Genomic DNA, 26912 nt, shown 5'->3' with positions numbered 1-26912 from the left:
TCACCAGCAGCAGCACCAGCAGCACCAGCAGCAGCAGCACCAGCAGCACCAGCAGCACCAACAGTAGCGGTAGCAGCAGTACCAGCAGCAGCAGCACCCTCGTGGTGGTGCTGGTGGTGGTGCCCTTCGACTTCGCGTGGCCCGTGAGACGCTCGCCGCGGCGGCGGTGGGGGTGGTGGTGTTGGGGGTTGTGGTTGTGGGGGTGGTGGGGGTGGTGGGGGTTGTGGTTGTGGGGGTGGTGGAGGTGGTGGGGGTTGTGGGGTGGTGGGGGTGGTGGGGGTTGTGGTGGGGGTGGTGGGGGTGTTGGGGGTTGTGGTTGTGGGGGTGGTGGGGGTGGTGGGGGTTGTGGTTGTGGGGGTGGTGGGGGTGGTGGGGGTTGTGGGGTGGTGGGGGTGGTGGGGGTTGTGGTGGGGGTGGTGGGGGTTGTGGTGAGGGTTGTGGTTCTGGGGGTGGTGGGGGTTGTGGTTGTGGGGGTGGTGGGGGTTGTGCTGGGGGTTGTAGTTGTGGGGGTGGTGGTGGTGGTGGGGGTTGTGGTGGTGGGGGTGGTGGGGGTTGTGGTGGGGGTGGTGGTGTTGGGGGTGGTGGGGGTTGTGGTTGTGGGGGTGGTGGGGGTTGTGGGGGTGGTGGGGGTTGTGGTGAGGGTTGTGGTTGTGGGGGTGGTGGGGGTGGTGGGGGTGGTGGGGGGGGGTTGTGGTTGTGGGGGTGGTGGGGGTTGTGGTGGGGGTTGTGGTTGTGGGGGTGGTGGTGGTGGTGGGGGTGGTGGTGGTGGTGGGGGTTGTGGTGGGTGGTGGGGGTGGTGGTGGTGGTGGGGGTTGTGGTGGGTGGTGGGGGTGGTGGTGGTGGTGGGGGTTGTGGTGGTGGGGGTGGTGGGGGGTGGTGGGGGGTGGTGGTTGTGGTGGGGGTAGTGGTGGTGGTGGGGGTTGTGGTGGGGGTTGTGGTGGTGGGGGTGGTGGGGGTGGTGGTTGTGGTGGGGGTTGTGGTTGTGGTGGGGGTTGTGGTTGTCATCTGCTGTTGTGAGCTATCACCTGTGGAGGGTAACCTCCTTTGTTTACCAATTCAGCTTTCTCCAAGTAAGAGAGGCAGAGGGGGGGGAGGGAGGGAGAGAGGGGAGGGAGTGCTGTGACCTCGCCGTGACCTCGTCTTGACCTCGTCTTGACCTCGCCGTGACCTCGCCGTGACCTCGTCTGTGTTGTGGCTTCGAGTGGCTCATTGATGGTGACCTTTGCAGCTGTGGTGCTCGCTGGCTGTGGATGTGTGGTACCAGCACAACGGCACCACGCCAGGTACGTGCGGTGGGTGTGTGTGTACGTGTGTGTGTGTACGTGTGTGTGTGTGTACGTGTGTGTGTGTGTACGTGTGTGTGTGTGTACGTGTGTGTAGGTGTGTGTAGGTGTATGTGTGTGTGAACGTGTGTGTGTACGTGTGTATAGGTGTGTACGTGTGTGTACGTGTGTACGTGTCTGTGTGTGAACGTGTGTGTGTACGTGTGTGTGTGAACGTGTGTGTGTGTGTACGTGTGTGTAGGTGTGTACGCGTGTGTGTGCGTGTGTGTGTACGTGTGTGTAGGTGTGTACGTGTGTGTGTACGTGTGTGTGTGTGTACGCGTGTGTGTGCGTGTGTGTGAACGTGTGTGTGTGTACGTGTGTGTAGGTGTGTACGTGTGTGTGTGTTTACGTGTGTGTGCGTGTGTGTACGCGTGTGTGTGTGTGTGTACGCGTGTGTGTGTACGTGCATATTGCTCGTGTATGGTGAGCGGTGGTGCAGTGGTCAGCGCACCGCGCTATTAAATTTAGTAGCCAATATTTAAATATATATTTTTCATAAATATTGCTTAAATATTTATGAAGATGTTTCTTGAAATCTCTATATAACACATATATATCGTTCATAATTTTTTTAGCTGTGCATTTAAATAGTTAAATAATACAGACTTTTTTTTTTACTTTAAATATTCATGTAAACATTGAAAGAAATATTTCAATGACATTTGTCAACATTTTGTTCCGCTATTTATTTCAATCTTCGCGCGACATCTTCCTCCTCCACCCGCACACACGAGGCGGAGGAGGAGATCTCCGGCTGGTGACGCGAGCCGTCCACAGGATCAGCGAGCGCCCCGGCGGGCCGTGGCGCTCGCTGCGCCACGTGTCCCCAAGCGCGAGCGTGGGGTACCGTGTCCGCGTGCGTTGCCACCCCGACTACTACGGCGGGGACTGCAAGCGCTGGTGCCGTCGGCGCGACGACCACTTTGGCCACAGCGAGTGCGACGCTGGCGGACGCAAGGAGTGCATGCCGGGCTGGGCGGGAGAATATTGTGACAGAGGTGCGGTGGTGGCGGTGGCGGCGGTGGTGGCGGCGGTGGTGGCGGTGGTGGCGATGGCGGCGGTGGTGGTGGCGTTAGGCCATGATGAAGCACGCACACAATCCTTGGCAAAAATAAACTCCCGACAACTCCCTCGCTGCTGCTGATTTCGTCAAGGAGCATAAACCATCATCGCCACCACGCCAACTCCGCTCATTCTCGCAGCAGCAGCGGCAGCAGCGGCAGTGCGCGGAACTTTCCGACGCGCTTCTGCGGCCTTCTGGAACGTTCTCTCCTTCCGATATATTGGGAAGCCGCTGGGATTGACGACCTCATTTCTTTAGAACCTGATTCTCTCTCGGCTTGACGCGTAGGCAGGCTTTCGCGAACGATGATTGATCGTGACGAAGGTTTGTTGGGATTAGATCGCGTAAGTATAGACGTTGTGTCGTAACCCTCCACCGCCCGACACAGCCAATCGGTAAGGGGATCTGTGACGTAAACAAAATGAATAATTGTTACTATTAGAATGTAAAGTAGTTTATAGTGTGTTGTAGTGTATAGTGTAGTGTATAGTGTAGTGTATAGTGTAGTGTAGTGTATAGTAGTGTAGTGTATAGTGTAGTGTGTGGTGTATAGTAGTGTATAGTAGTGTATATTGTAGTGTACAGTAGTGTATAGTGTAGTGTATAGTGTAGTGTATAGTGTAGTGTATAGTGCAGTGTATAGTGTTGTGTATAGTGTAGTGTCCAGTAATGTATAGTGTAGTGTACAGTAGTGTATAGTGTAGTATATAGTGTAGTGTATAGTGTAGTGTATAGTAGTGTATAGTGTAGTGTAGTAGTGTAGTGTATAGTGTAGTGTATAGTGTAGTGTATAGTAGTGTATAGTAGTGTACAGTGTAGTGTATAGTAGTGTGTAGTGTAGTAGTGTAGTGTATAGTGTAGCGTATAGTGTAGTGTATAGTAGTGAACAGTAGTGTATAGCCGTGACGCTTCGCCGGCGATTGCAATCGACCAGCATAATCGTCGCCGTGTGGCGATTTGCCAGAATGTCTCTGTCGCTTCCTGTCTCAGCAATCTGCAGGCCGGGCTGCGATTCGCTGCATGGCTACTGCAACGTCCCCGGGCAGTGCACGTGAGTAACACTTTGACGCAAACAACCACTCGGTCCATTACCAGCGAGGCCTTTGACGACCTGCCGCTGTCGTCGTCGTGTGTCGAGTAGTGTAGTGTATAGTGTAGTGTATAGTGTAGTGTATAGTGTAGTGTAGTAGTGTATAGAGTATAGTGTAGTGTAGTAGTGTAGTGTGTAGTGTATAGTGTAGTAATGTATAGTGTAGTGTAGTAGTAGTAGTGTATAGTGTAGTGTGTAGTGTAGTGTATAGTGTAGTGTATAGTGTAGTAGTGTGTAGTGTAGTAGTGTGTAGTGTAGTAGTGTGTAGTGTAGTAGTGTGTAGTGTATAGTGTAGTAGTGTATAGTGTGTAGTGTAGTGTATAGTGTAGTAGTGTGTAGTGTAGTGTATAGTGTAGTAGTGTGTAGTGTAGTGTGTAGTGTAATGTGAGACCCACGGTTGTGCCGGCCACGCGACGGAGTTTGCACCGTGTCTGTACGAGGCGTCCGCTTGTGCACGTGTCTGCGTGTCTGCGTGTCTACGTGTCTGCGTGTCTGCGTGTCTGCGTGTCTACGTGTCTGCGTGTGTGCGTGTCTGCGTGTCTGCGTGTCTACGTGTGAGCGTGTCTGTGTGTCTGTGTGTCTGCGTGTCTGCGTGTCTACGTGTGCGCATGCCGCAGGTGCCGCTACGGGTGGCAGGGCTCGCTTTGCCAGCGCTGCATGCCCTACCCCGGCTGCGCCCACGGCACCTGCAGCAGTCAGCCCTGGCGCTGCAGCTGCCAGCCTGGCTGGGGAGGCCTCCTCTGTGACAAAGGTGCCACTACCCCCCCACTACACTCACCCCCCCTCCCTCCTACACTCACCCCCCCCTGCACCCCCCCCCCCTCCATTCACCCCCCCTCCACTCACCCCCCCCTCCACTCACCCCCCCTCCACTCACCCCCCTCCACTCACCCCCCCCTCCACTCACCCCCCCCTCCACTCACCCCCCCCTCCACTCACCCCCCCCTCCACTCACCCCCCCTCCACTCACCCCCCCCTCCACTCACCCCCCCTCCACTCACCCCCCTCCACTCACCCCCCTCCTCCACTCACCCCCCCCTCCTCACCTTCCCTCCTCACCCCCTGCTCCTCACCCCCCCCTCCACTCACCCCCCTCCACTCACCCCCCCTCCACTCACCCCCCTCCACTCACCCCCCCCTCCACTCACCCCCCCCTCCACTCACCCCCCCCTCCACTCACCCCCCCTCCTCCACTCACCCCCCTCCTCCACTCACCCCCCCTCCTCCACTCACCCCCCCTCCTCACCCCCTGCTCCTCACCCCCCCCTCCTCCCTCCCCCATCCTCCCTCCCCCCCTCCTCACTCCCCCAATCTGACCACAAGTATTGTGGTGAATGCAGTAACATGATTCCTTGTAAAAAGGTTTCAATTTGGTGTTTTAACATCTTCACACAGCTGTTTAGTTGCCAGGAAAAAAGGAGAGACGTCACCCCCCCCCCTGCACCCCCCCCCCTCCACTCACCCCCCCTCCACTCACCCCCCCCCCTCGCTTCTCGCTAGATCTGAATTACTGCGGCAGCCACCAGCCGTGCCGGAATGGAGGCACCTGCATCAACGCGAAGCCGGATGAGTTTACCTGCATCTGCCGCCAGGGGTATTCCGGCACGAGCTGCGAGATAGGTGAGTGTGGTGAGTGTGGTGAGTGTGGTGTGTGTGTGGTGAGTGTGGTGAGTGTGGTGTGTGTGGTTAGTGTGGTGTGTGTGGTGAGTGTGGTGAGTGTGGTGAGTGTGGTGTGTGTGGTTAGTGTGGTTAGTGTGGTGAGTGTGGTGTGTGTGGTGAGTGTGGTGAGTGTGGTGAGTGCTATAGACTCACCACACAGAGACCCATAGACTCAACAGAGACCCATAGACTCACCACACAGAGATCCATAGACTCACCACACAGAGATCCATAGACTCACCACACAGAGACCCATAGACTCAACAGAGACCCATAGACTCACCACACAGAGATCCATAGACTCACCACACAGAGATCCATAGACTAACCACACAGAGACCTATAGACTCATCACACAGAGACCCATAGACTCACCACACAGAGACCTATAGACTCATCACACAGAGACCCATGGACTCACCATACAGAGACCCACAGACTCACCACACAGAGACCCATGGACTCACCACACAGAGATCCATAGACTCACCACACAGAGACCTATAGACTCATCACACAGAGACCCATAGACTCACCACACAGAGACCTATAGACTCATCACACAGAGACCCATAGACTCACCTCACACAGAGACCCATAGACTCACCACACAGAGATCCATAGACTCACCACACACAGAGACCCATAGACTCATCACACAGAGACCCATAGACTCGCCACACAGAGACCTATAGACTCATCACACAGAGACCCATAGACTCACCACACAGAGACCCACAGACTCACCACACAGAGACCTATAGACTCATCACACAGAGACCCATAGACTCACCACACACAGACCCATAGACTCAACAGAGACCCATAGACTCATCACACAGAGACCCATAGACTCACCACACAGAGACACATCGACTTGTAACGCGAGCGTAAATGGGGTTGTTGCTGGGCTCTGGTCCAATCACACGGCCGGGGTATTGGGGGGCGGAGCCTGGTCTGCGGGGCGTGTGGGAGGGGCCACCGGTCACCTCGGCAGCTCCAATGGGAGGCGAGGTGAATGGGGGCGGAGCCAGCGGGGCAGTATGGGAAGGCCGGATCTGACGATCCGGAAGGGGATGAGTCAGGGTCACGTGGGGGGAATGGATATAAGTGGGAGCCCGGAAGAGATCGTGGCAGTCGGGGAAGTTAAGAGGCTGAGCCACGTTGGGTGGTGAGAGAGATCCGCGCCATCGGCCACGTGGCCGAAGATCCTCAGCACGCCGTCGGCCAGCGGTGTGCGGAGTGCGGGAGTAGAGGAGCTAACGGAGGAGCATGCGTGGCACGCGGGAGGGAGAGAGAGAGGGAGCGTGCGGGGCACGCGAGAGGGAGAAGGAGCGTGCTCGGGGCACGCGAGAGGAGACGATGCTGGTCCCAGGAGGAGACCAGCGGGGTGCGGAGAAGAACCTGAATAAAAGACAAGCGGAGACCAGCAGTACCTGCACCATCTTCAGAAGACAAAGAGGACCTTCCTCCGGCGGTGGCGGTCCCGACCATGGAGGGCGTGGGCGAAGTGGCGGCGAGCGACACGACGGGAGTACAAGATGTCGTCGGGGCGGCCGGGCCGTCTGCGTCGACGGGCGCCGAGGATGGCTGGCGACACATGGCAGTCCAGCTTGATTCGCTGCGGGCCGTTCTGCTGCATTTAGTCACCCTGGTCGCGCCAGTGACGATGCCGAGACAGCCACGCGGCGGGCCTTCAAGCGGGGAGCCTTCGGGTGGGGCCGAGCCGTCCGCCATTGGGGCCTCTGCGAGGCTTCCCGCCCTTTCCGACACGGGGCAGGACGCCACCATCTTGGGTGTGGTCGCGGCCGAACGACGGGAAGCCGCCATCTTGTCGCCGCCACGGCGGGAAGCCGCCATCTTGTCGCCGCCGCAGCCATCGCCTTACGACGATTAAAGAATTCTCAGTTGGAGGAGATTGGAGCGCATTTGCGTGGCGTTTTGAGTCGGCCATCCGATCCGCCAAGTGGACGGATGTGGAGGCCTTGGAAGTTCTGCCGACGCTCCTGGATGACAAGTCTTTGAAATTCTTCCGCTCCATTGCAGCCGCGAAGAAGGCGACGCTGAAAGGGGCGTTTGACGAAATGGCGGAAGCGTACGAGCCTCCGGACGATGCACACCGCAAATTCGTCCAGAGGCAACGGGTACCCGAGGAATCGCCTGTGGCTTTCCGGGGTGCTGTGCTTGAGCTGGCCATGGCCGCGTATCCAGAGATGGAGCCCGACTTGTTGGAGCCCTTGATACTGGGTAAGATGTTGGAGCTGTCCAAGGACTTGGGCATTCCGCTGCCGGTGTGCGGCCATGAGCAGCTGACCTCCCGGATGGCAGCCAAGTGCCTCGATGCGCAGTTCAACTTGCGCCGTTGGGCGCAGATGACCGCCTGGACGGGGAGCCCGACCGTGGAGGGAGATGCCGTCGGGTGGACTCCGTCGAAGGCTGTTTTCGTGCCGGACGAGAGGGGGCCTGGCGATCTCACTGCGGCGGCGGGCCAGTGGGTTCCTCGAGGGTGAGCGGAGTCGCGCTCCGGCCCACCGCTGAGGGATCGGCCACGGCCAGCGGTGTGTGGAGTGCGGGAGTAGGGGAGCTAACGGAGGAGCGTGCGTGGCACGCGAGAGGGAGCGTGCGGGGCACGCGAGAGGGAGAGGGAGCGTGCAGGGCACGTGAGAGGAGACGACGCTGGTCCTAGGAGGAGACCAGCGGGGTGCGGAGAAGAACCTGAATAAAAGACAAGCGGAGACCAGCAGTGCCTGACGGAGTCTTTTATTACAGACTCATCACACAGAGACCCATAGACTCAACAGAGACCCATAGACTCATCACACTCAGACCCATAGACTCACCAGACAGAGATCCATAGACTCACCACACAGAGACCCATATACTCAACAGAGACCCACAGACTCATCACACACAGACCCATAGACTCACCAGACAGAGATCCATAGACTCACCACACAGAGAGCCATATACTCAACAGAGACCCATAGACTCACCACACACAGACCCATAGACTCACCACACAGAGACCCATAGACTCACCACACAGAGACCCATATACTCAACAGAGATCCACAGACTCATCACACAGAGACCCATAGACTCACCAGACAGAGATCCATAGACTCACCACACAGAGAGCCATAGACTCACCACACAGAGACCCATAGACTCACCACACACAGACCCATAGACTCACCAGACAGATATCCATAGACTCACCACACAGAGACCCATATACTCAACAGAGACCCATAGACTCATCACACACAGACCCATAGACTCACCACACAGAGACCCATGGACTCACCACACAGAGACCCATAGACGTACGTACGGCCTTCCTGGTTTTTTGTGCACCATCAGGAGAGAAGGTGGATGACGACGAGGAGGAGTGCAGCGTTGATGGTGTTGATGGTGTTGGTGGTGTTGGTTCTTCGTGTGCGTCCGGCGTGGGCGTCACGAGCATCGACAGCGGAAGATCTGTCCCCCCGGCTTCCGCCGCCATTGATCGTGAGTGGGGGGGGGTGACAGCGGCCGGTCCGGTGAACACTGAGTAGTGTAGTAGTAGTAGAGACTGAGTAGCTAAGTAGAGGAGTATTTGGAGTCTGTGGTTTCACTCCCCTGCCCCCTCCCCTCCCTCCCCTCCCTGCCTCCCCCCCTCCCTCCACCCCCCTGCTCCCTTCCCCTCCCTCTCCCTCCCCCTCCCTCCCCATCCTCCCCTCCCCCCTCCCCCATCCCCCCTCCTCCCCCTCCCCTCCCTCCCCTCCCTGCCTCCCCCCCTCCTCCCTCCCCCTCCCTTCCCCTGCCCCCTCCCCTCCCTGCCTCCCCCCCTCCCTCCACCCCCCTCCTCCCTCCCTCCCTCCCTCTGTTCCCTCCCCTCCATCCCCTCCCTGCCTCCCCCTCTCCCCCTCCCTCCCCCTGCCCCCTCCCCCTCCCTCCCCCTGCCCCTCCCCCAGGCTCCCTGCTGCCTGTGCTGCTGCCCCTGTCGCTGGCCGTCTGCCTGCTGAGCGTCCTGCTGGCCGCAGGGCGCCGCTGCTGCCCGCGGTGTCTCAGGCGCCGGCCACGGGAAGTCTCGTGGATAGCCAACAACTTGGGTGGAGGCGGCGGTGGTGGCGGTGGTGGCGGTGGTAGTAGTACGGAGGAGGAGGGCGGTCGCTCTCCCAAGCTTCCTCGCAAAGGCTCCGACGACGACGACGAGGTGGTGGTGCGCCTGGAGGCGCGGGAGACGCCAAAGTCGGGAGAAGGACGGCCGACACCGGGACGGGGAGGGGAGTTCTTCAAGCTGGGGAACTGGGAGGTTGAAGATGTGAATGCGAATAAAACTTTGCATGTGAAAATGCACGCGAACACGGTGAGATGAGAGGGGAAGAGGTCTGAGAGTGTGTGGAGGGGAGTGGAGTGAGATGAGAGGGGTAGGTGAAGTGCATTTGAAAAAAAAAATTGTTCAAGTGATTTCCTGTCACGCGACTGCCGCGTTCAAAGAGACGATTTGCGGATCACAAACGCGACAGGATGGACGATGAATGCCCGTCGGTGCAGTGGGGAAGCCAACCAGCATCAAGAGGCAGCCCAGTGTGTGGGCTGGCGTTCTCCATCCACGAATTACTTCAACGATAATTTTTTGTTTGATAATTGGTTGTTTACCCTTCTATCTGGCAACAAAACTGACACCTTTTTACGAGGAGTCATGTTTGCATAGACCGCAATACCAGCAGTCATAATACAAACATAAGAACATAACTCTGATAAAGTGCACTGTCCTTGAAGTTGGGTGTGGACCAATCAACTTCAAGGACAGTGCATACATTATCAGAGTTATGTCTTTTGTTTGTATTTATGACTGCAGGTATAGCAGTCTATGCAAACATGACTCCTTGTAAAAAGGTGTCAGTTTTGTTGCCAGATAGAAGGGTAAAAAAGCAATTATCATATTTTTACTGGCAAATGAGGTTCCCATAGTGTAGAATCTTTTGTTTATTAAAACATGACAGCCTTGATCCGTACGCGAACACAAACACAGATCAACGTGGTGGCTTCGCTCTCCAACACAACCCACGGTGTGCTGCGCAAGTAACGAATTGGCACGTTCTGTTCACGTGACAAACCTTACTACGTTGCCTGTCGGGTGATGGCGGGTTTGAAGATATTTCTATATCTACGCCATCTAACCAAAAAGAACACCGTGTTACAGAGGTCGCAAACGGGTTTTGATTCCTTACCCGTACCCGTACCCAGCCGCACCAGAGTCGCAAACGGGTACCCGTACCCGGCAGTTCCCGTACCCTACCCGTACCCGGCCGTGTACGGGTAGGGTACGGGTATCGGGTACCTGATTGCGACCTCTGGGATGAAGCCATGTTGCAGGCGCGGGTGGGTTGATTCTATGAACTTGAATTGTGAGAAGAGACAAGACGTTGGGAAATGAGTGACAAACAGTTACCAGTGACTCACGCCTACCCGTACCAGGCCGCACCAGAGTCGCAAACGGCTACCCGTACCCAGCCGGGTACGGGTAGCCGGGTATCAGGTAGGGTACGGGTATCGGGTACCCGGTTGCGACCTCTGCTGTGTTATAGATATTGGTTAAACTGGTATGGAAAACCTACCCTCCCACTCCCAGCCTGTCCACTTCCCCTCCCCACCCCGGTATCTTCTGCCGTGATTGTGTCTTGTAGCATCCACTCCCCCTACCCCCCACCCCCTCCCTGTCTCTCCTCCCTGGCTCCCCCACCCCCCATCTCTTACCTATATAGCCTCTTGTTGCAGCAGCCCTTTTGCCCACGTCAGCATATTGTTTGTTGCTGTGGTTGTCCCACCTGGTGACGGACGCTTGTGTTGCGCCCGAAACGTCGTGATTTTATTTATTTTATTTTATACCTACGTGACTTTACCGAAAGAACCAAAGAGTATGGTGTGGAAAAAGTCAGTGGTAAGGGAAGTCCACTCAGCTCCATATCCTCCTGTACCACATACATCTCTTTTCCAACCCGTGTCGTGTCCGTTTAGCCCCCTTTATCTGGCCAAACAGCTTTCTCGGCAAGCGGTGGTTGGGAATGTGGGCTATATGACCCAGCTAATGCAGCCTTGCTTGCCAGAGGAGCTCACTGATGGAGATTTCCAGATCTTTCAAGGATTTGTGAGCTCCTTAAATAATCCAGCCTGGTTAAAACCCAGGATGGATCATAGGCAGGCCAGCCTGAATGTTTCTAACCGGTGCAGATATTCCATTCGAGGGTTTCCACATTTCACAAGCACAGGGTTGGCCTACTCTTCGCACTGGGCAGGTGTTACGGTGCGGTGCGCGAAATAAGTTAGTATCATCCATGGAGCCCAAGTCACACACACACACATAAGCGCACACAAAAACAAATATTTTTTTGGGGGTCTTTCGGTAAAGCCACTGAATTCCTGCAGCCACTGAAGCTTTGAGTCAAGAAAGATGCTTTTGACAATAAGTTTTCCCCTTTTTTCTGGCAACAAAACTGCTGTGTTAAGATGTTCTTGGTTTTTTCGGTAAAGACTTTACCGAAAGAACCAAGAGTATGAATCCCTGCAGTCACGAAAGCTTTAAGACAAGAAAGATGCAGCGGTCTTCAGGTGGAGAACAGGTCTGTCGGAAAGACAGCGTCTGACGAAGAACAGGTCTGTCGAGGAGACATAGTCTGTCTCTCGACAGACCTGTTGTGGTCGAAACGTCGTGAGAATTATTTTATTATGTTTTATTTTTATTATTTATTATTTCCATTCTATGTGACTTTACCGAAATAACCAAGAATATGAATCCCTGCAGTCACCAAAGAAGCTTTAAATCGAAGAAAAAATGTGGTCTGCTTTTCATATAAACCCTCTTGGGTTTCCAACCTCACCTGCACCGCTTATTTTTTTTGTACCTTGTGTGTGTGTTTTTTTAAATTTGTACCGTTTGTCTTGTATGTGTGTGTGCATGCGTGCGCGAATAAAAATATTCTTACAAATCAAGCCCAACGTTCCGTTAGAGGTGGGGGGAGGGGGGAGGGGCCTGGGCGTGGCTTACGAGTGTGGGCGTGACGTCACTTCCGGCTGCCTCCTCCTCCTCCTAAAGTCGTCCACTCTCCATCCTCATCCATCCATCATCATCGACTCGTCCTACCGGCACCACGTCTCGAGTCCACCGCACCAGGTACTCATTTGAGGCGGAGTCGACTTAGGGGAGGCCCAGAACCGATTCAAATATTTTTTTCTTGGGGTTTCGCCGCTGCACCACCGCTCCCTACATCCCCGCAGTAACCTACAGGGCCTATCTACAGGTAGTCCCCGACTTACGATCATCACTGTGTCTCTGTGTTTGTGTCTGACCAACATCCACACAGACACATCTCACTGTGTCTCTGTGTTTGTGTCTGACCAACATCCACTACAGAGACATATCACTGTGTCTCTGTGTTTGTGTCTGACCAACATCCACTACAGAGACATCTCACTGTGTCTCTCTGTGTCTGACCAACATCCACTACAGAGACATCTCACTATGTCTCTCTGTTTGTGTCTGACCAACATCCACACAGACACATCTCACTGTGTCTCTGTGTTTGTGTCTGACCAACATCCACTACAGAGACATCTCACTGTGTCTCTCTGTGTCTGACCAACAACCACTACAGACACATCTCACTGTGTCTCTATGTTTGTATCTGACCAACAATCACACAGAGACAAAGAACCGAGGTATAATACACATCCTCCAAAGTGACCAACGTGTAGAGACACCCATGGTTGTTAAATGCAGTCTCCAACTCTTATCCACTCTATATCTGGTCTTGTTTTTGATCTGCAATGAAGAAGGGCCATATGCCAAACATCGCCTATTATATACTTTTCCTTTTAAGGCTACAGTGTTATTGACAAATGTGTTCAGTGTTTTTGTTCACGTGCACACGAAGGCATTATTAGGATTCTCAGGAATCTCTGCTGTTGCTCAAAGCTCACAGAGACAGACACGTAAGGCATCTTGAGCATTCTTAGGGCTCAGTGTTCACGCACCAGGCGCGGAATTCTGAGGTCTAGCTATCGGACACAATTTATAATGTGGAGATTTGCTGTTTCAGGTTGTTCGGGCCTCCACTGCGAGAGATTAACAACTCCGCTGAAAGACAGAAAGTGTTGAAATAGACTTCAAGTATACAACAACGGGGTATCAGCATCCGATGGATTGTGAACAATATTCTATTTAAATTTAGTTTGCGCCGTTTGATCGCTCAGGCATTTTTACCTTTGAAAATAATTATTATTGTCTCCGGCAAATATAGATTTGTAGTCTTTTGTTGCAATGTAATTAACCATGAATCGTGATTTACTTGTATTTTTACTGAATATACAGGGCGTTATTTTGAGTGGCCAATAACATTTTCGCTGTGATACAAAAATATTTGTTTCAAGTGCGCCTCCAGCGAGCCAATGGCAATGCAAACGAGCGAAACGTATTACGATTTTAAAACATCGGGGAACCTTTAAACTACCGTGTGGCCGATTTGATGGGAAAAAATTCGTGCAACCAAACAGTGACTTGCAATTGGCTGTGTGAACCTTTCAAATAACCCGGTGTGATTTCTTCCAAGTGCAGCTGCAGATTATTTATTCGGTGAACTGCTATATTGCCGTACATAGCAGCCGGCTGTTTGCGTACGTGCGTTCCTGTGAAAGTCTTATTGCGTTTAAAATGCCCTCTTAATTTTTGCTATTGTCTTCCCAGATGCCCGATTCAGCGTAAGGAGCTCATCGGATACAAACACTCCCGCCGCCCCACAGGACTTACGGGAGGCGCCACGTCCACGTGAACCGACGCGCACCATTCACCCGAGCGTGCGACGATAACGACGATCTGGACGTGAGCGTTATTGGGACCGTGTTGGCTGGCGCTGCTCGCGAGGAGACTTTTGTGCGCAAAACCACGGTGGCGCCCCACTCCCTTGTTTGTGCGTTAGCTTTTGCAGCCTTCCCGCAGCGACGATGGCCGGTGGTGTGACGGCATTCCCGGCGGTGTTTGTACTGCTGGCGCTCGTCCTCGTGTCGAGCGTGCCGTCCACCACGCTGGACTTTGGGCAAGTTCCTACGGCCACCTACGTGACCGACACCAGTTACGACGCCGGCGCCATCGGAACGCTCTTCTTGATGATGCACAAGTTTCTGGACCTCGTTCAGCCGAATTCATTTCCTCACGGTGAGTGCTTTGTGAGATCGTGTGACTATATTGGAGTGTTGGTATATATACATGCGGTTTATATTTCAGTTTTATTGATTTGGTGTAGCCCTGTGAGCCATTCGGCTCTTGAATCAGGTGCAACCGCAACAAACAGAAAACAAAAACACGAACAAGGAAACATCTTAAAGTGACTACGCGCAAACAGAAAAATCCAGGGGAAAAACTGCAAAGTCTTCCAGAAAAAAAGCACCGTACACCAACGCTGTGCAACAATCCCAGTGGGATGCAAGTCAAACAACAACAACCACAAGACAACTTAGATTAAGGCCATCATTCTAACTCCGTACTACAACAAACAAACATGGCCAAACCAAACAGCTTTTCGAAATCACCAAAATAAAGCCATGAAAGTCAAACAACAACAACAACCACAAGACAACTTAGATTAAGGCCATCAGTCTAACTCTGTACTACAACAACACAAACATGGCTAAACCAATACACTTTTCGAAATCACCAAAATAAAGCCATGAAAGTCAAACAACAACAACAACAACAACCACAAGACAACTTAGATTAAGGCCATCATTCTAACTCCATACTACAACAACACAAACATGGCCAAACCAAACAGCTTTTCGAAATCACCAAAATAAAGCCATAAGTAATCTAACAGTGATCATAGGAACTGTGACCGAAATTTCACAATAAACGACATAAACAACATGTACCACCAAACCTTGTAGCTATAGCTGGCTTGCATGAGTTTAGCCAAGATCCTATAAGGTCATCCTTTCCGTAGATTCAAAAGGGTAAATGTGCAGCCGCACAATGACCTGAGTTAGATTCCCCACCACGGCCAACATCGGTGGCCAATTATATCTGACCTGATTCTGTCCTTTTTACCATGTCACTAACCTGCGCAGACCGGCGTAGTGAAGTATGGTCAAACGCCTCCCACGGCTGTCACCGCACGTTGAGGCCATCGTCCCGCAGCAAATTGCTAAGGGTCTGTAAATGACCGCGTTGTTTGAAAATCACAATTCTCTATAAGCTAAATTTCGATGTAAAGCTTTCGTGACTGCAGGGATTCATCTTCTTGGTTCTTTCGGTAAAGTCACGTAGAAGGGAAGTAATAAAATGATAAAAATAAAACATAATACAATAATTCTCACGACGTTTCGGCCACAATGCAAGCAGCCGTCCTCAGGTGAAGAACAGGTCTGTCGACAAGATATAGTTTTTCACCTGAGGACGGCTGCTTGCGTTGTGGCCGAAACGTCGTGAGAATTATTTTATTATGTTTTATTTTTATCATTTTATTATTTCCCTTCTACGTGACTTTACCGAAAGAACCAAGAAGATGAATCCCTGCAGTCACGAAAGCTTTAAATCGAAATTTAAATGCGTTTAGATGATTTAGCTGCTATAAATGTACACGTGATAAGCCACTTGGTTGAGCTATTAATTGTGCCCAGGTCACTTCTGAAAAATAAACCAAAAGCTCAGTGGGCTTTACCTGGTAAGAAAAAGAAAGTGTTATTTGTATATATTTATATATTTGTATATATTTCAAGTGATTTGTTCACCTCTCGTATATTTGCACTCCTGCCGTGTTTGTTGTTGTCACGTTCTGGCCCCGTGCCCCTACCGGGCACCTGTGAAACAGAGCTTCATAGCTCGTCGGATTCCTCCACGAGAAACACATTCTGATTCTGAATTGTCTCACGTACCCCCGGGAGATGTCTCGTGTAACCACATGTGGTGACCTTGCCACACGCACAAAACCGCCGCTCCATAGCAAGTTTCGGCACAATTTATGTTCACAAATTTGTGCTCAGGTTTCCACGCTCAGAAATATTTCACACCGGCACTTTACGTGCGGAGTTTGGTCGCGTAGGATACGTGCGCGTGCATATCAAGGCAAAGATTACGCGATGCACACCTTTGAAAACGTTTACCGGGAACAATTCATTACTTTGTTTTTGTTCAAAGAGATTGTGAGGTTTACATTTCTTCGCGGCACTTCTCTCTCGCAGAGCTACTCGCCAAAGCTATGAAGCAAGGTTTTGGAGTCGTACACAAGGACTATCGCCAGGTTAGTTTGCACGCTTTGCAATTTTCACTTGCGCTCTTGCCTGCTCTGCAAAGACGAGCCTCTTGTTTGTGTCGTCGTGCATCACTTTCACAACCTCAGTGCTTGCTTGGGATACAACGCCTTGCTTGGGATACGACGTCTTGCTTGGGATACGACGCGCTTGCTAGAACTTGTATGGGTCGTGATGAGTCACCGCGTAGACCCCATTCACGACTCTTCCTCACCACCATCCCCGTAGGCTCCTCTCAGCAAGATAAAGTGATGTTAAATTTTATTTTTATTTCAATTTATTTGTATTTATTTATGCATTTATTTCAATTTATGTATGCATTTTAGTAATAAGTAGTGTCTAAATAATTTTATACAGCCCTATTAATGTATAATATGCCATATAAAATATCATTTCTTATTCTCTGGAACGGATTATTTCCTTCCCCGTTATTTCTTATGGGAAAAACTCGTTTGTTATACGGCATTTCCGGTATAAGTCCTACCTTCTGGAACGAATTAACGACATGTACCGAGGTTCCACTGTACAGAGGATCCCCGCTTGTCTGTGGTTCCTGGCACCTCTGAGTTGTTCTATCTCTGTGGTGAACGCCGTGCAAGCGCGTTGCACCTCGAAACGATTATACCATCATTAAGTGCCGTAACCTGCAAGCCTGGCGGTTCAACTCGGCGTGGGTGACTCGGTGATGTGGCTCACGTTGCCCTCAGATCATCCGCTATGAGCTCGGCTTTATCGTGTGCGTGGCTTTGGGCGTCGCCTTCCTGCTGCTGCTCCCGCTGGCGGGCTGCTGCATGTGCCGCCGCCGCCGCTGCTGCGGGAACCGCCGCGGAGAGATGCTTCGGAGGCCACGGAAGAACGACGACTGCAAACGCAGCTGCCACGGCGCCTCGCTCCTCCTCGTCACGCTCGCCATCGAGTGAGTCGTCTCGTTAAATTTCGATGTAAAGCTTCTTTCGTGACTGCAGGGATTCATCTTCTTGGTTCTTTCGGTAAAGTCACCACGTAGAAGGGAAATAATACTCGGTCAGCTGAGCCTTCTTATCCCGGAGTTTGTTGAAGGATCTCAAAGTTATGTGGAATCCCTCCCCGTAGAGGCGGTTAAATTTCGATTTGAAGCTTTCGTGACTGCAGGGATTCATCTTCTTGGTTCTTTCGGTAAAGTCACCACGTAGAAGGGAAATAATACTCGGTCAGCTGAGCCTTCTTATCCCGGAGTTTGTTGAAGGATCTCAAAGTGACGTGGAATACCTCCCCGTAGAGTTAAGCCAGCAGTGTTTGTGTGTTCTCTGCGGTAAGTAAAACGTGTTTCTGCTTCCCCTTTGCGTCTCCGTGCAGGGCGGGCATTGTGTGTGCCTACGTGGCCAACAACAATGTGACCAACAACATCCGGCAGTCGGAGAGCCTGCTGTCGAGCAACTTGAAGGACGTCCGGACCCTGCTCAACAATACGCCCCGTGTAAGCGGCAGCTGCCCCAGCCACACGTAGGCGCGATTTCCTCCGTTAAATGTCACCGAAAAGCACGCACCTTACGCACCTGTGGGTGTAGATTAAATGTGAGCAAGTGATTCGCAGTGGCGCACAAAACATAAACAACAAGAACAACTCGACGCAATTATCAATGCCACTGCATTAATATGAAAAGTATAATATAATAATGATAATTGTTTTTTTACCATTCTATCTGGCAACAAAACTGACACCTTTTTTACAAGGAGTCATGTTTACATAGACCACATTACCTGCAGTCATAATCTTATTGGGATGCAAGTCAAACAACAACAACCACAAGACAACTTAGATTAAGGCCATCAGTCTACCTCTGTACTACAACAAACAAACATGGCTAAACCAATACACTTTTCGAAATCACCAAAATAAAGCCATGAAAGTGGTGTGCACGCTGCAGTGGTTCTCGTTAGGGGGCTCTGTGCAAATTGCAGGTGGGCATTGCAGATAATTTGTAGAATTCCACTTGTTGTGAAATGTAAATGAAAGGAGGATTCCAACTCACAAATAGTCTGCGGCGTAACTCGTTTTGTGGCTGTGGCTTGGCATATCAGAGCGTGGTTTTGAACAGGGTACAAGGCAGAGGTCGCAAACGGGTTTTGATTCCTTACCCGTACCCGTACCCGGCCGCACCAGGGTCGCAAATGGGTACCCGTACCTGGCCGGGTACGGGTAGCCGGGTATCGGGTAGGGTACGGGTATCGGGTACCCGGTTGCGACCTCTGGTACAAGGCGGTCATGTGACTGACTTGAGTGTGTTTCTTTCTTTGCCTTTAGCAAATCGACTACATCGTTGAAAAATACAACATCACGAAGGACAGGGCGGTTTCCGATCTCGACCGTGAGTGTAAATATATAGACTTGTTGCTTGTTCATTTTGGGGTTATAGGTATCTGAAAATGTTTTACTTCTTTAATCATAGTAAGTAATTGTATCCGTATCTCTTGGCATTATCTGCAGTGTCGGGTAATAATGTCCTTTCTATTAAGGCAGCATTTCATAGTCATCACAACTTTTAGTGAGCAGCATGCCACGAGTGAATAGAAACAGGTGGGGTGGAGGAAGAGCAGCAGCCCGCACTCATTGTGGGCACGAGCTATCGCGCCGTTCGCCTTCTTGTTTTCCAATCAATGCCTCTCTACTCCAGCACAGAGGCCACGGGTATTTGTAGACACCATACCAGATGCACAATTCGTTTATTTTCCGAGAAACAAAATAAATTGTTCACCGTACACTCTCTTGCCAAGGCCTACAAGTTACATGTACGTGAGGTGATTTTTACACGTTTGTCCGCGTGACTGTTCCCGATATGTGCGCTATAAGAGCCTCGTACCGAAACCTCGCCTTTCATGTTAGTCTGATTTAAATGTAATTAATGGTTAAATATGAAAAAAAGTCGCAATGAGCAGAAACTAAATGTGCAACTCCATTCAGTATGAACATGATGCTCTCATTTTAATTTTAAAGATAATGTGACGAATTGGAGAAGCCGGGTCAGGTGACGTGGTTAATCTAACTTCCTGGATCTTATCCTGAAGACGTTTGGCACATTTTCACGTAAAACATCGGGTATCTAATTGTTATATTTAGTTGTGATAATTAATTGTCGGGAGCGCTTGTACATGCGACATTTTAATATGTTTGGCTATGTCAGGTGGTACGACAGAAATTTGGGCAGATTATTACGTGGTCTAACCCAAAAGTCAATTATGAATACAAAATAAACACTTTAACTTGGTTGCGTTGTAGCACTTGCTCCAGTGCATGTGGAACAGAGGTCGCAAACGGGTTTTGATTCCTTACCCGTACCCGGCCGCACCAGGGTCGCAAACGGGTACCCGTACCCGGCCGTACCCCTACGGGTATCGGGTACCTGATTGCGACCTCTGGGATGAAGCCATGTTGCAGGCGCGGGTGGGTTGATTCTAGGAACTTGAATTGTGAGAAGAGACAAGACGTTGGGAAATGAGTGACAAACGGTGACTCACCAGTGACTCACGGTCTACCCGTACCCGGCCGCACCAGGGTCGCAAACGGGTACTCGTACCCATACCCGGCCGGGTACGGGTAGCCGGGTATCGGGTAGGGTACGGGTATCGGGTACCCGGTTGCGACCTCTGATGTGGAATTGATAACCCCGTAACTTGTTGGCCTCACAAGGGCCTGATTCAATTAGGAGCTGCTTAGAGCACGATAGGGATAATGGTGGTGAGGCATTACAGGTGACACAACTCTGAAGGGTGTTGTAGCTGCTAGCAGCTCATGTAAATATGAAATAAAATAAGAGATGTTTGCGTGGCCAGGTGGCAGCCCTTGAGTGTGGCTGCTTTGTGCCCCTGGCGGTTCGTTTCTAATCTGTGCTCATCTGCTGGGCCCTGTGTGATGGAGTGCAAACATACAGAGGTGAACAGGAAAAGCGTCAATTTTAAGAACATTGGGTTGGTGTTTTGAAAGGTCTGTGGCAAGGGCTGCACGTATGGGTTTTTTAATTAACCCAATCCCCCCCCAAAAAAAATCCATCCTAAATGTGAACTTACATCTGATAACTAAAATATGTTGGTCTTTAAAATGCTTTATCCAGTGTTAATACTATTGTAGAGAAGTTCCCGCGAACGTACTTGGAGACGGAGGTAAGCTAAGGGCTTTCGCCAGGGTTTATTAAAGCTGTTGCAATATTACACACCAGGGTACACAACTCCCAGCGGCTAGGGGGCTCCTACTCTGAGTCCGGGTCCCTGCCGGCTAGCTCCGGTCTCTCTCGTGTCAGATCGTGGACTCTGCAGACTCCACCGACACACACAGACACACACACACACATACACACACCCAGACACACACACAGACACACACAGCAACACAGACACACACACATACACACACCCAGACACACCCAGACACACACACACACAGACACACACACAGACACACACAGCAACCCAGACACACACCCAGACACACACACAGACACACACAGCAACACAGACACACACCCAGACACACACACAGACACACACACACACACAGACACACACACAGACATACACAGCAACACAGACACACACACAGACACACACAGCAACACAGACACACACCCAGACACACAGCAACACAGACACACACCCAGACACACACACAGACACACACAGCAACACAGACACACACAGACACACACACAAACACACACCCAGACACACACAGACACACACAGCAACACAGACACACACAGACACGCACCTCTCCGGCTACCACCGGCTTCTCCCCAGACTCCCTATTCGATCCCTCTCTCTACCCCTGGTTCCCTCTTCACCCTGCTCACTCTACCCGTTCCCACGGTGACCCCGCTCACGTCACGGGGTCTCCCTTAAGTACCCTGGGAGACGTGACGTCATCGCACTGAACGGCACGCCTGACGTCACGTCCCCATTTTACTCCTCTACACTATGAACGTTGCAGTTCTGCATCACAGTGTGACTAATCGCTTCTTTGCCTCCGCTCGCCACGCAAGTTAAGTCAGCGTTCAGGGGCACGGCGTTCGCAGTTGCCTTACATCTCGATTCGATCCGTGCCGGTTCGGACAATTTTACAGACGTGGGACCGTTGCTGGGCCAGAGGATCCAGAGGCGGCTGGGCACGAAGGTTTATCCCGCGCTACGGGCTGCCCTGCAGATGGCCGACGGTCAGTGTCCACACGGCACCTTTGCCAACCGGCGACGAGCGCGGTTGGCCGCGTGCAGCGCGGACCGAGTTCGACGCAGTGCATACGTAGAGCGCGCACGCCACGGCTACGCGGGAGCAAAGGCAACGGAGTGGAACCGTTTTATAAAATTGAAACGTTCACATTTTAGGTTGCAATCAGGTCCAGTGGCGGTGGGGGGGGGGGGGGGGGAGATCTGTTGCGTTGGGGGGTGAGGTGCAAAATACGAGTGGTGGACAACAAAGGAGAGGGAATGCTGGTGGGGGTGGGGCATCAGGGACACTTTTGGTGGTGCAGGACCAGCCCTACAAGCCCAGCTGCACGTTCCCATGAAATGCGATGGAAACTGTTCAGGGAGAAATAGCTTGGGCAGAGTTTGGGGGGGTGGGGGCATGGGGGGGCTTAGCCCCCCCCCCCCCCCGAACTGGGCACCTTTATTAATTTATTTTCAGTCGTTTACAAGTGAGGTTCAAAATAAATAAATTATATGCACCCGCGATAGAATTCAAACTCCGCCTATGAGAAATTGTTATTCCACTGTCAAATTATTGTACATAATAGATGCGTGTCCTTCTCGACAAATTGTTTGCACTTGATGATGTTTGCGTTTTAGAAATTTGAATGTGCCAGTCATTGTTTTTCATTCCTTTCCTTCTCTGTGTTGCTTGAGCTACAGTGAGGGAAAAAAGTATTTGATCCCCTGCTGATTCTGTACGTTTGCCCACTGACAAAGAAATGATCAGTCTATAATTTTAATGGTAGGTTTATTTGAACAGTGAGAGACAGAATAACAACAAAATCCAGAAAAACGCGTCAAAAATGTTATAAATTGATTTGCATTTTAATGAGGGAAATAAGTATTTGACCCCACTGCAAAACATGACTTAGTACTTAGTGGCAAAACCCTTGTTGGCAATCACAGAGGTCAGACGTTTCTTGTAGTTGGCCACCAGGTTTGCACACATCTCAGGAGGGATTTTGTCCCACTCCTCTTTGCAGATCTTCTCCAAGTCATTGAGGTTTCGAGGCTGACGTTTGGCAACTCGAACCTTCAGCTCCCTCCACGGATTTTCTATGGGATTAAGGTCTGGAGACTGGCTAGGCCACTCCAGGACCTTAATGTGCTTCTTCTTGAGCCACTCCTTTGTTGCCTTGGCCGTGTGTTTTGGGTCCATCGTCCCTTTGATGCGGTGAAGTTGTCCTGTCCCCTTAGCAGAAAAACACCCCCAAAGCATAATGTTTCCACCTCCATGTTTGACGGTGGGGATGGTGTTCTTGGGGTCATAGGCAGCATTCCTCCTCCTCCAAACACGGCGAGTTGAGTTGATGCCAAAGAGCTCCATTTTGGTCTCATCTGACCACAACACTTTCACCCAGTTGTCCTCTGAATCATTCAGATGTTCATTGGCAAACTTCATACGGGCATGTATATGTGCTTTCTTGAGCAGGGGGACCTTGCGGGCGCTGCAGGATTTGAGTCATTCACGGCGTAGTGTGTTACCAACTGTTTTCTTGGTGATCGCATAGTGTGTTACCAACTGTTTTCTTGGTGATCGCATAGTGTGTTACCAACTGTTTTCTTGGCGATCGCATAGTGTGTTACCAACTGTTTTCTTGGCGATCGCATAGTGTGTTACCAACTGTTTTCTTGGCGATCGCATAGTGTGTTACCAACTGTTTTCTTGGTGATCGCATAGTGTGTTACCAACTGTTTTCTTGGTGATCGCATAGTGTGTTACCAACTGTTTTCTTGGCGATCGCATAGTGTGTTACCAACTGTTTTCTTGGTGATCGCATAGTGTGTTACCAACTGTTTCTTGGCGATCGCATAGTGTGTTACCAACTGTTTTCTTGGCGATCGCATAGTGTGTTACCAACTGTTTTCTTGGCGATCGCATAGTGTGTTACCAACTGTTTTCTTGGTGATCGCATAGTGTGTTACCAACTGTTTTCTTGGTGATCGCATAGTGGTTACCAACTGTTTTCTTGGTGATCGCATAGTGTGTTACCAACTGTTTTCTTGGTGATCGCATAGTGTGTTACCAACTGTTTTCTTGGTGATCGCATAGTGTGTTACCAACTGTTTTCTTGGCGATCGCATAGTGTGTACCAACTGTTTTCTTGGCGATCGCATAGTGTGTTACCAACTGTTTTCTTGGCGATTGCATAGTGTGTTACCAACTGTTTTCTTGGCGATCGCATAGTTTGTTACCAACTGTTTCTTGGCGATCGCATAGTGTGTTACCAACTGTTTTCTTGGCGATCGCATAGTGTGTTACCAACTGTTTTCTTGGCGATCGCATAGTGTGTTACCAACTGTTTCTTGGCGATCGCATAGTGTGTTACCAACTGTTTTCTTGGCGATCGCATAGTGTGTTACCAACTGTTTTCTTGGCGATCGCATAGTGTGTTACCAACTGTTTTCTTGGCGATCGCATAGTGTGTTACCAACTGTTTTTCTTGGCGATCGCATAGTGTGTTACCAACTGTTTTCTTGGCGATCGCATAGTGTGTTACCAAGTGTTTTCTTGGCGATCGCATAGTGTGTTACCAACTGTTTCTTGGTGATCGCATAGTGTGTTACCAACTGTTTTCTTGGTGATCGCATAGTGTGTTACCAACTGTTTTCTTGGCGATCGCATAGTGTGTTACCAACTGTTTTCCTTGGCGATCGCATAGTTGTGTTACCAACTGTTTTCTTGGCGATCGCATAGTGTGTTACCAACTGTTTTCTTGGTGATCGCATAGTGTGTTACCAACTGTTTTCTTGGTGATCGCATAGTGTGTTACCAACTGTTTTCTTGGTGATCGCATAGTGTGTTACCAACTGTTTTCTTGGTGATCGCATAGTGTGTTCCAACTGTTTTCTTGGTGATCGCATAGTGTGTTACCACAGTTTCTTGGCGATCGCATAGTGTGTTATACCACACTGTTTTTTGTAGCGATCGCATAGTGGTGTTACCAACTGTTTTCTTGGCGATCGCATAGTGGTGTTACCACTGTTGTCTTGGCGATCGCTAGTGTGTTACCAAGTGTTTTCTTGGCGATCGCATAGTGTGTTACCAACTGTTTTCTTGGCGATCGCATAGTGTGTTGCCAACTGTTTTCTTGGTGATCGCATAGTGTGTTACCAACTGTTTTCTTGGCGATCGCATAGTGTGTTACCAACTGTTTTCTTGGCGATCGCATAGTGTGTTACCAACTGTTTTCTTGGCGATCGCATAGTGTGTTACCAACTGTTTTCTTGGTGATCGCATAGTGTGTTACCAACAGTTTTCTTGGTGATCGCATAGTGTGTTGCCAATTGTTTTCTTGGTGATCGCTTGCTTGCTGACGCGCCCCCCCCCCCCCCCCGTCCCGGCAGTGATGTTGGCGACGCGCCTGGCGCTGCTGGACATCAACACGTCGCTCTCGGTGCTGCGCGACAGCTCCGAGAGGCTGCAGAGGAACTTGACGACCGTGCGCAGCGGCCTTAACGCGACCCTCAATGACCCCGTGTGCCAGAGGGCACAGCGGTGCGTCGCCATGTCGGGGCAGCTCGTCCTGCTGAATATCCACGCCGACTTCAGCTTGGTACGTGTGAGTGTGTGTGTAGTAGGTTCAAAGAGACTTGGACGACGTAGTCGGAGGCACACTTATTTATTAACCGTTTCACTCAGCACAGACCAAGGTATACAACACTCGAGGGGTATCGGCCCCTTCACCCGTCTAACAGGGAGCTCCCACTATCTCTATCTCCACTCGAGAGCTAGGGGAGGCTAGCTGACCTAGCTCTGGTTAAGCTGGGATCACGGCACCCTGAGTCCCCAGACCAGCTCTTACAAGAGCATCGGCTCTGGGCTCTCGGGGCCACGCCACTGGCTTGCCCTGGTCGGTCCTTAGAAGGACAGCGATCCAGGGGAGTCCCAGGGCCTATCTAGCCGGTCTTCCTTCTTCACTGATTTAAGCTAAACACTGAACCCCGAGCCCACCGGCTCACCGCCTTATATAGCAACTCCTCCCCGAGGGGTGGGGCCGTGGGGGATCACAGCGCCGTTTCAGCCCCCCAGGGCTAAACGATGCGGACGTGGATGTAAGCATCCTTCCGCGTGCGGGCATAACCACACCCCTGGTGTGTTTGTTCGCCCTCCCGTAACACCTTTACATGTGTACGTGGAACTTATGTTGCATCGTATGTAGCCAACCGCCGTAATCAACGGTGCAGGGGAAGAACGGCAAACTGGTGAGCGCCAGCGTGGCTACTCACGCTGCCTCTAATCCACAGCAATCGCTGAGGCGGTCGAGGGTTGGTGGATGACAAGCACGTTCGGGAAACTCTCAAATCTGCCGGGCTGCGAGGTCGCCTTCTCCTTGTTTTGCCAGCAAGTTGCTTCATTTGCATCTGTATTCCATCTGTACGGGGATTGAGTGTTACCCCCCTCCATCCGTGCATTTGAATTGTCTCCGAGGGCTCTGGTTTCCTGTATAAGTACTCAATGGAGATGGTCAAACATCCTCATATAGAGCCATAGAGGCTTGAGCAATTTTTGGTGCTGGTTCTGGCTGCCTTCCTGCTTGTCTGTGATTTCCCATGCCTCTGAATCAAACGCCAACCTCCTGGGTTTAAAGTGTTAGATATACGCACGAGATGTAACCAATTCCCTCTCCTCATGAGGGGAGGAACTTCTGTGCAAAGAGGCTGGATGTTGTCTTTCCATGGCAGCCTTAACTGTAGATTACATGAATTTGTGTTCTTCCAGATACAAAAAGACCAAGCTTAACCGCTGTAAATGTCTAATTAATGCCTGAGCTTCGAAACAATGTTTGTACAATGAGCACTGAAGAACAGGTTTACTGAACATTGAAAGGGGACCGGGTTTGGTTTAGTTTGACAGTGCGCAGAGCTGATGGTGGTGTTTACCTTCCTGTGCAGCCGCAGGACGTGTCCCGGGAATTGGAGCAGGTGAAGAGACTGCTAGACACCAACTTTACAGCGATGGTTGACAAGGTATGTACTGTTTGTTTTTTTTAAATCTTGTAATGCACAAATTTTCATACATTAAACATTATACATTTCTACGTGACTTTACCGAAAGAACCAAGGAGATGAATCCCTGCAGTCACGAAAGCTTTAAATCGAAATTTAACCGCCACTACGGGGTGGGATTCCACAAAACTTTAAGATCCTTCAACAAGCTCCGGGATAAGAAGGCTCAGCTAATCGAGTCTCTCAACTTTATGAAGAGATGCCGCGACTCTAAGGTAATACCAATCGCATTTACACTAACCTCTGCTGCTGTAACTTCTTC

The 26912-nt window shown here is 51.2% G+C and overlaps 1 protein-coding gene across 1 annotated transcript in view; it reads left to right on the top strand.

The window, feature by feature from the left end:
* Window positions 1-12194: 12194 nt before the first annotated feature.
* The window catches only part of LOC133338968 (prominin-1-A-like), a 30533-nt gene continuing 15815 nt past the window's right edge, over window positions 12195-26912 (top strand). The window contains exons 1-10 of the mRNA XM_061547095.1: window positions 12195-12296; window positions 13866-13879; window positions 14098-14333; window positions 16355-16413; window positions 17131-17339; window positions 17759-17879; window positions 18708-18771; window positions 21517-21606; window positions 24989-25197; window positions 26537-26611. Coding sequence (XP_061403079.1) covers window positions 13866-13879; window positions 14098-14333; window positions 16355-16413; window positions 17131-17339; window positions 17759-17879; window positions 18708-18771; window positions 21517-21606; window positions 24989-25197; window positions 26537-26611 — 1077 coding nt within the window. The 5' untranslated portion in view covers window positions 12195-12296. The remainder of the gene's footprint in view (window positions 12297-13865; window positions 13880-14097; window positions 14334-16354; window positions 16414-17130; window positions 17340-17758; window positions 17880-18707; window positions 18772-21516; window positions 21607-24988; window positions 25198-26536; window positions 26612-26912) is intronic.

Source organism: Lethenteron reissneri, unplaced genomic scaffold (genome assembly GCF_015708825.2).
Source record: "Lethenteron reissneri isolate LAM-NWPU_2019-01 unplaced genomic scaffold, ASM1570882v1 scaffold_1639, whole genome shotgun sequence".
NCBI lineage: Eukaryota > Metazoa > Chordata > Hyperoartia > Petromyzontiformes > Petromyzontidae > Lethenteron > Lethenteron reissneri.
This window is presented reverse-complemented; position numbering and strand designations above follow the sequence as displayed.